This window comes from Pezoporus wallicus, unplaced genomic scaffold (genome assembly GCF_028554395.1).
Source record: "Pezoporus wallicus isolate ANWC-B61680 ecotype Strahan unplaced genomic scaffold, APGP_CSIRO_Pwel_v1 contig_4191, whole genome shotgun sequence".
Taxonomy (NCBI): Eukaryota; Metazoa; Chordata; class Aves; order Psittaciformes; family Psittacidae; genus Pezoporus; species Pezoporus wallicus.
Window position 1 is genome coordinate 4689268 of NW_026641383.1, and position 9978 is coordinate 4699245.

General features: G+C 42.6%; 1 protein-coding gene across 2 annotated transcripts in view; it reads right to left on the reverse strand.

The window, feature by feature from the left end:
- SPTLC3 (serine palmitoyltransferase long chain base subunit 3) overlaps positions 1 to 9767 on the reverse strand; it is a 93662-nt gene extending 83895 nt beyond the window's left edge. The window contains exons 1-2 of one of the 2 annotated variants that reach the window (XM_057423314.1): positions 9447 to 9767; positions 9134 to 9300 (exon numbers count right to left, since the gene is read on the reverse strand). In XM_057423314.1, the coding sequence (XP_057279297.1) occupies positions 9134 to 9247 (114 nt within the window). In that variant the 5' untranslated portion in view covers positions 9248 to 9300; positions 9447 to 9767. The remainder of the gene's footprint in view (positions 1 to 9133; positions 9301 to 9446) is intronic. The other variant, XM_057423315.1, reaches the window with a different exon arrangement.
- Positions 9768 to 9978: the final 211 nt, after the last annotated feature.

The following is a 9978-nucleotide window of genomic DNA, read 5'->3' on the forward strand; positions in this document are numbered from 1 at the left end:
CTGGGAACATTCTGATAACAACGATGGCTCATGTATTGATTATGGGATTCAGTCAGACAAGAGGTATCAAACTGCAGCTTCTAGAGGAACCTCCACCTCAGTCAAACCCTTGGTTATACCAGCAGTCATAAATGATACAGGTCATGTAGGTGCCATAACAAATACCTTGAGGGAAACTGGGGCTGTAACTCTGGGACCATCCGTGTGGCTGGTGAATAAATGAAAGCTGGTAAAACCAAGAAGTTACATTGCAGGTGATGAGGAAACAAACGTGGAATAATCTTGTCCAAGCCGGTGTCCCACAATCAGAAATACATGGGATTACATCACCAGAATGGCGAAAGTTAGCTCCTAAGCAAAAAAGCCATCCACCCCTGGCCACACCAACTCTGTTTCCATCTTCCACCCTGCCTGCCACTTCAAGGCAGGGAAGTGGAAAATGCCAAAACAGCAGAAATGAAGGTCTGGAAGATCCCCCCAAATTGCTGCCACTGTAACCTCTTAGTGTGGGAGGGATTGACACCCCTATATTCCTTTAACCATAAAGTCTGAGGGGATTTTACACGTGTCAGCTGTAATGGATTCTAGAGCTGAAGTTGCTGCATTACACAGTAATAGCAATAATAAAGAAGCCACATCACAGATCTGTGGAGACAGAGGAAATGTGACCCCTGCCCTCTGACCTAAGGTTACCTTAGCAATAGGAAACGCCATTCCATTTACTAGGATAGCATTAATTGCCCCAGGGAAAGAGTATTATCTTGGGTATTGATCTGTTGGCAAGACAAACGATACTTTAAATGGCTGTTTTTAATTCAAGAGACTCCACAAGCAGGATTTGCTATTTGATCCATAGCCATCTTGCATGGATTCCTAAAGTGGGATCCTGTTGTGCCTCCCATGCTCGCAAGGTGGTAACTGTAAAACACTACCATATTCCAGAGGGGAAAGAGTAAATGATTCAAACCATTCAGATGCTTCAGCAAGTGGGAATTGTTCAGGAACACATGACTGCTTTTAATAATCCTATTTGACCAGTTCAAAAACCAGACAGCACTTGGAGAATGACTGTAGGTTATAAAGAATTGAATAAAGTCACCCCCCACTTGCAGTTATGGTACCAAACATAGCTACTCTTATAGAAAAAGTCAGCAAAAATTTACTACCCTGGAAGGTGGTGACAGATTTTTGCTAATGCTTTCAATAGTCATTGCATACTTATAAAGCATGTACATGTAATTGTGCTATTTGTACACAGCTACATTTAAGGGCATTATATAGGCTATGGGGAAAGATAGAATGAGGTCAGTGAGCCTTGAATACCTGGCAGGTTGATTACACAGGCCCCATGCCCCTGTCGAGGTAGCGGTGATATGAATTCACGGCAGTGGATATGGTGTCAGGACTGGCTTTTGCAAAACCTACCAAATATGTTAAGCAGCACAGCACAACTGAAGCTTTAGAACAACTCATTCATCAATACACACCTCCCCATCAAATAAAGTGACAAAGGAATACATTCTATTGGACATAATAGCCAAGACTGTGCTCAAGGGCTAGGGATAGATTCGATATTCCACATTGCCTAACGTCCCCAAACTAATGGTTTGATTGAAAGAATGAACGGGACTTTGAAGGAACAATTAAATAAGCTAACCAGTAGTAAAATAATGAACACTGGAGTTCACATCTTACTAAAGCAGTTTTTGTCTTAAATAGCCAGAATGTTCATAATCAAAACCCCTATGATTTTAATACAACACCTCCAGAATGAAATACAGTAAGCACTGAAATTCTCCCAGAATATTAACTCCAGGGGAAATGGAGTTAATGTAAATGTAAATCCTAGAGGCTGTACTGCAGAATTATGCTATGCTGGGTCCTTTTGATATTGATGGTCCTCATTGTTATTTTTTCCAGGAAGATAACGGGCATACACCAAGGAACACTACAAAATCGATTGGTGGTAGAATATCTCCTTCTTTGACACCATAAACACTGCTCCAGTTTTGAAGGCATGTGTTGTTTCAACACATCTGGTGAATCAGCCAGCATGGAGGCTGACATTCAGCATCTTGAGGGCTTAAAGCATCAAATAAAACATCTACTGGTGGAGCCTGGCTGGTTGAGTGGTTTAATTCCCTGACAGGATGAATGGAACACCCAATTCAGAGCATTATTGTAGTGATCCATTCACTCCTTTTTCTATATGTGTTTATTACGTGCCTCTAAATTTCCCTGCTCTACACCCCACAATCCCAAATGGGCACCTCCAGCTTTGCCAGTCTCAGTGGAAATGGTGCCTTAAGAAAGGGGGTGGAATTTGGGAAAATGATGGAACATTGGTAAGGATTATAAACATGCTCCTGCCTCTGCCAGCTCACACAGAGATGCAGGTAGTCCCCAAACAGCCATTATCTTATCCTATTGCCCATTATATTCATGAACTTGCTTCTGCAATGGACTGCAGTCAGCTATGTCCCTGGCTGACCTAGTAGATAGAAAATGCACATTATCTTGCCTGTATCTGAAAGCTAGACTGCTGTTTACAACTTACAAAGGTAGCTTATTCTCATGCTGAAGGGACATACTTGACAGGCAATGAGACTACCCACTTCAAGGCTTTCTTTACAAACTGTCTCTACTGAGCAAGAATAAGCTGCTTGCCAGGTAATTACCCACAGAAGCCCCACAGGGGTTCTGGTTCAATTCTGTCCATTTTTAGATCACTGCAGCTGACTATCACCAAAGAAATACTGTGTCCTCATGCTAAAGGGTCACAGACTCCCTTAGGATGGATGAGGCCTCAGCTGGTCTCTGGTTTGTCCTTGTGTTCAAAGGCAGCTCAACACCAGATTCCCAGCAGGGTGCTCAGGGCTTTTCCCAGCTGGGTCCTGAAAGCCTCCATGATGTAGGCTCCAGAGCAACATGTCCCAGTGCTGTTATCTGTATGTTGATGCTTTTTTTACCCCATATATGAAACCTCTCCAGCCTTCAGGCAACGTATGAACCATTAACCACTACTCTTTGAGCCCAATGATCCAGCCAGTTATTAACCCATATAGTAGTCTACCCATTGAGACCGTAATGTCCCAAGGAGCAGAAGAGGACAGTATTACTAGAGTCAGGGTAGATGACATCCATCATTCTGCCCTCATTCACAAATCTGGTCACTTCATCATAGAAGACAGTCAGACAAACATCGTTTGTATTTGTCACAACCGTGCTTGCTATTCCTTAACTTCCTCTATAGGAAACTACATTTCCTAAAAGTTATCCTGTCTTTTGAAAACACATGAAACATTTGTCTTTCTGAACTTATCAGGGATGGACTTTGATATCTGTCAAACATGGTAGCCTGTGATATCACTATGACATCAGCCAGCACATTTGGATGCTTCCTTCTGATCCTGTTCACTTGTATAGGTTGGGAGTTCTCAATAGATCCAGGATTCAATTGTCTTCTGCTACTGGTAGTTTGACAACAAAGAGCCTGGGAAGACTTCAGTGGTGAAAGAAAGCATGGGATACCTCAGCCTTACCTGTGTCTGCAGTCACCGAGTTACCCACGCCATTCAGCAATGAGCCACATTTCATGTGTTTGTTCATTTACTACTAATGTAGCCGTAAAAGCTCTTCTTGCTTCCCTTGATGTTCCTCACAAATGTTGACTCTGGGTGAGCTTTGTATTTCCTAATACCATTCCTTCATGCCCCTGAAATGTTTGAAAATTCCTATTTCATAACCTAATTCCTGCTTCTGCCTTTTGTATACTGGTGTTTTTTTTGCACTGGAGCTTAATCATGGGTTATCTGTTTAGCTGAGCCAGCCTCCTGATACATTGACTTGTTCCATGTTCTTGCACTAAGAGGAGGCTGTCCTTAAAGACCTGACATGCTCAGTCTTCCAAGCCAAAGCAAAGCACTATATGCTGGTTTTGCATATAGGCAGGGTTCAAACTACCAAAATTTAATTAGCTGGATTAAGACATTTCACGTGTTAACAGGGTAGTGAGTCCATCCCTACTGGAAACTTATTGTGCCATGTGATCCCTAGCCCTGCATGTAAAGTCTCATACAACACACATGTAACAGTGACTCTTGTAGCAATGCTTAACATGCCTACACACTTGTCACATCTCAGTTTGCAGAAAGACTTCTTCAACATTTCCTGCTTCCAATGCATTGAGCTCATCACATAGCAGAGTAAATGACAGAAACAAGGGTGTGGATCTGAGACCTGTGATTATTAGCTGAGAGTGCCGGTACAAAGCAGCAAATTTCTGGGGCTCGAAACCCAGAGAAGGCAGGAACTGAGGATGAGGAGGTCATGTCTGTGGTGCAGCTGAAGCAACAGGTGTAATAATTGGTAGAGAACTGACTGGAAACCAATTCTCTCTATTTACTTGTCATCACTACAGCTATGAAACCCAGAGGGCTTATGAAGATTGAGCTTTCCACTAATACATGCGCAGTGGAACAGGTTCAAAAGGTTTAGATGCCGCAGATGAAACAAGCTGGGGCCAGCAAAGTCCCCTTTTAGTTTGTTTTTACCCAAAGCAACACCAAGAAACAAAGATACTTCAGGAGAAGATGATTCTGTCGGTAGATCACTTTATGGTTGTGCAGCTGAGGCTGCAAACATTCGGAAGGGCTGTGTCTGATCAGCCTTAATCCTCTCTTCTTGATCTTCTCTCATTAATAAACCTTATCACGTGACTCTAATTGTGGGAATCAGCTTATATTTTCCCCACAGGACTCATTAACATTTGTATTGAGTTTGCATCCAAAATGCCCCAGTTGCACTAGCCACTGCATGAAATAAGAGCTATCTGTATATGTGAGAGGACAGAGCACAGAGAAATTACAGGGGGCATTTGCAGCATACAAGAAAATGACTCCTATGAGAACAGTTGCATGGCATATTCCTTTCATGACTTTCTTTTTAAACAACCAATGTTTTCTTTAAGATCTCCACTAGGGAGTAAGTGACATTGGAGTGCACAAAGAGGAGGAAGAAAAGCAGGGGAGCCAAAAGCATGACAGGTACTAAGACAGCTACTGGAATACCAAATCAATAGCAGAGTAGAACAGTTAGGAGGGGGTCCAGATGTCACAGGACAGAGGGTAAATATAACCAGCTTCTGAATTGTAGAGCCCCCAAATAGCAGAAGCTATCACATTTTGGGGCTATCAAATAAGTGGGGCAGATGTTACTGGGTTTGACCTAATCCTAAGCTCTTTTTTTTTTTCTTCCAGAAGGGAGACTGAAAGCCCTGGAAAAGGCTGTTAGTGCTGTTCACTGCAAGTGAAGTGCCATTCTCAATGCAAGCTAATGCCATTCTTAGTGCAGAACAGAAAAAGCGAATTTGCAAATAGCTTTATACTGTCTTGAAGGCATCCAAGGAAATGATCTATCAAAAAAATTGCTGCATGTGTACTTCAGGAAAAAATGTTTCTATTAGACAAACATATTTATTGTTTTAAAAATCCAATGTTCTCAACAATAGACACCCAATCAACAGCAACATAACAGCAAAAGAAACCATTGTTAGGAAAGTACCTTCTCCTGAATACTACAATTGCATGAATAAATAGGTTACCTATTGAACTGTGCTTTGGATAAAAGCAAGTCCAGGCTACAAGTTCTGAAAGAACATATCTTAAAAGCTCTAATGAAGTGAAAGACATGGCGCTCAACCAAGCCAAAGCTTATGTCTCACTGTGGCCCACCTTCCAATGAATCATAGCATCACAGAATGGCTTAGGTTAGAAGGGACTTTAAAGTTCATTCAGTTCCAGCTCTCTGCTACAGGCAGGGACACCTTCCCCTAGACCAGGTTGCTCCAAGCCCTGTCCAACCTGGCCTTGAACACTGCCAGCGATGGGGCAGTCACAGCTTCTCTGGGCAATCTGTGCCAGTGTCTCACCACTTCTATTGAGAAGAACTTCTTCCTAATACGTAATCTAAATCTCCCCTCTTTCAATTTAAAGCCATCCCCCCTTGTCCTATTCCTACATGTCCTTGTAAAAAGTTCCTCTCCAAATTTCTTGTAGCCCTTCTTTAGGTATTGGAAGGCTTCTATAAGGATATACGCTATAAGGAATACAAGGATGCATGGCTGTGGGGATGTGGTTAGGCCTGGGTTCATTACTATGTGGGAATCTGTGCTATCAGCTAGAATTGAGTGAGTCAGACTTAAAATAATCACAGAAGCTATTCCAACCAGGAGTCCCACCCCAAAGGGGTAGATCTCTTTCCCCACAAAAGCAGTATCTCTTCTGGTAGGATTCTTCCCTGCTTCTTTATCACTCGGATACCTCCTTTCCTGTCCTTGGTATGCCACAGCTTGCTAGAAGCAAAGAGAACCTCCCTACTCGCCCACATTTGATCATCCCTAATTGCCTTCCCCAAACCATTAAACAAAATCCTTTCTTTGGTAACCTGGGGGTTTTGCTGTATCAGAATTGCTTCTCTCTTTCTGTCGTGCACTCAGAGACACAAAAAATGCCCTTACATCATTAAGATGAGAAACACATTGTTCCTGCGCCAGTGTTTTCCAAAGCAGCGTTTCCAAAGCCAGCATTTCCTGAAGCCAGTGCTTCCTGTGGGCTCCCTAGAAAAAAGGGGTTTATGGGGCAGATTTCTGCAAAGCCTGATGTTCCTGTCAGTCAGTTGTGTGCAGCTATTGCTACATAATACTGGCTTAGAAGCCTTCATTGTGCCATGCCCTTGCTGCAGCCTCTGTACCACCAGTTGCCTCTCTCAAACCAGCACTCTCGCCTCTCCTCCTTGCAAAGTAACACAGCTGTAACCAACCCCGAGAGTTTCAGAACTGCCACAAGTCTTCAGTGTTAGAACCAGCATCAGTCATGTCCCCTGAATATCCTAGCACTGTATTTCACCTCCAATATAAGGTGTTTAGTAGTGAATTAATTTATTCAATAAGCAGCAAAGTACATATACGTGTGCGTGCATGTGTGTGAAAGTGCTAGGGGAAATTGGGTCAAGGTGGAGAAAGAGCAAAAGAGAAGGGAGGAGGGAGGATGACTGCAATCATGACAAACCTGGGTCTGGTCCCTCACAGAATTCCTTGTGCACCCAGCTGCCATACTGCCTACTCTTCAGATCCCAGCTGTGAAGTGGGAAGCACACCTCAGCGAGGTGTTGCAAATACAAACACCCTGGAAGACTGCGTGAAGTGGTGCACCTAGAGCAGTATGCCATGTAAACAGCTCAGGTAGGAAGGAACAGTATCTGTTCATGTGGAATAGGATAAAGCATAAGTACCCAACAGGGTGAGGCAGCTGGGGTGGAGAAACAGACCAGACAGGAATGGGGAGATTCCTACCAGGAATGAGATTCCTGGTTCATACAGGACTCCTGTCTGTTATTGTTTCCTTCTTTCCTAATCTGTGTTTGAAGCAGGAGAGAGGTGAAATGGCATGTAATTCAGAACACAGTGCTAGACCCGGACATACCAAATCTGCCTGCGATAAGCCTCCTGAACTTTCTACGGCTTCACTTCCTCACCACTTCCTCAGCCATGGATGGTATTTGTCAGTGGTTCAGTGCTTCTTTCACACATCACATGGCAGGGTAAAGCCTCTTTTCCTTCAACCACATGGTGTTTGTAAGACCTTACAAATCTAGCAGATACATCTACTAACATTTTCTTCCATTTCTTTGCCACCCCTTTCAGGCCAATCTTTATTTCCTTTTTGCTCACCCTCAGCAATATTCTTCTTTACTTCTCTAGCCACAGCTTTCCTATTAAGGAGGGTATTCTAACTAATCCCCTCATGGGAGTCTACTGCTTTCAAAGCTGCTCACTTGCAGAAGGTTAGCAATAACTGAATGGCAAGGCTTATTGAAATTTGCCACTCAAAGTGAAAGCAGAGATTTCAGACATCATTGTGGCAAACAGCTAATATGGAAAATGATGACATATAAAAGGATGCCAGATTAGGTTTCTGGAAGTGAATCCCAAGAAAGGCCTTTCAATCATTGCACAAGGATTTTTGCTTTCCTCATCCTACTACACAAGCCAAAGATTGGGAAACACCGGTACCAAGGGAGACACCTAAAGCAGACAACCATTAAGCATGACACTGGGTGTGCCTTCATTAGAGTGCTAGGTGTGTGAGAGCCCCATTTCGAGAAAGATATAAGATAGCAGTTTGGTTCTAAAACAGTGGAGCCGTCACCACAGCCACTGTCTAAAGCTTTCAGCAGGGATGGTCAGGTCAGTGCTCAGGCTCCAGAAGCAACCTTCTCCTCTCCCCTCTCACCATCACACCCCATGGTAAAGCCAGCCTTTTGCTCGTCGCTACAAGACTTTCTACTAATGACCACATCGTGATCCAGAATTAGGACACTTCAAGGCAGGCTGTAGGTTCTCAGAACAGGCATCACAGACAGACAACCTGTAGATTTGGGTTCTTTTGGCAGAGGCAAACCTTTGGTTTTGTGGTTTATTCTTTAGGTTGCTACCTGCCAACCGTGCTACAAAACGTCCACGTAAATGGGGAGCACTGGTTCAAAGAGAACAGCTTGAGAAACTAGGAAGCAAACTGGCTCAGATTTGAAGCAGTACAAGACTGGAGAGAGCCGGCGTCAGTAAAGTGCAGGCATCAGTTAAACCAACCTTGCAGTAACGTAAACATCAAGAAAAGATAGCTTCCCCTGCATGTGGTTTTTTTTTTGGTTGTACTTGTACAGCAATAAATCACACTTTATAAACTAATCCACACACACTTTAAATTGATAAAACAGCGTTCCATTAGTGGTTAATGCAACATAAAGTCAACTCCACCATTGGTTAAGCTTTAAGAAGGAAACTACTGCATTTCAGCGTGCAAGTGTTTGCTGTGTTCGATATGAACTAGAGACTAGTTAATCTGCAGGACTAGCAATAAGTTGCTGGAGCATTCACAACTCTCATTGCAGTTTAGGATGACAGAAAAAAAATCAGTGTCAGGTCCCAAGATTGTAAAACTGAACATATAAACCCAATCCATGCAACCTGTTCAATGGAGACCAAGACTGCCATGAAACTAGCTTAATAAGTAATGGTGCAACTACTTATTTGTTTTCAATATTGAGGCAATTAGGGTAAACAATTAAACCTTACCTTCATTCCTTTCGTAATTCCATTTTTCTTATAGATTCCACTTTTTAAGAGGTTATTCTGTTTCTGATGATGGTGATGTAGATGTCCATTGCAGACAGCATTGGGATTAGCCATCTGTTTAAATTAGTCAGATTCCCAGTTCTCTAAGGGTATCTCAGGTCTTTCTACTACAAAAAAGACAGTGGGACGAGCAGATAAAGTTCTTGGTTAAGGCCTGAAAGATATCCAACTGGTCTGTCAGGATTTTCCGGGATGAGAGGAAGATCTATCTTTTGCAATACCTTAGAAACCTAAAACTGTTTCTTTCATATACCTTCAGCCCCAGCAGGCTAGATCGCGAAATACATAGCAGGACGTGTGCTCTTAAAATCTCTGAGGAATACGTCTCATTGCTGGCTATTGTATGAACACAGCTTCTATGAGTCAACAAGGCTGCTGCAGCTATCAAGAAGTGGGTGGATTCAGAGGCGGAGACACTTAAAGATACATTACCTCTTAAACATCTCCCAGTGAGGAGCATTAGAGTTTCTCCTCCTGGTTACACTGAATGTAGAGCTATGTTACTCCGTTTAGAATAATAAAATGCTTGGAAAATTTAAATAGGGTAATCTTTAAAATTACAAGGTTCATCTTGCTCAGAGTGTATTGGCTGAAAAAGTAGTATTTCACTGAGTGGAACAGAACAGCTTTTTTTTTCTTTTCTGTTTGTTTTTTAATCTCTTCTTATATAAGTAGCATGATAGAAACAACATTAATCCTGCAAGGAAATGGAAAACGTTTCAGTATTTAAATGGCATTTTACCTAGAGCTAGAAAAAATATATTTAGCTCGATCCTACAGATGTG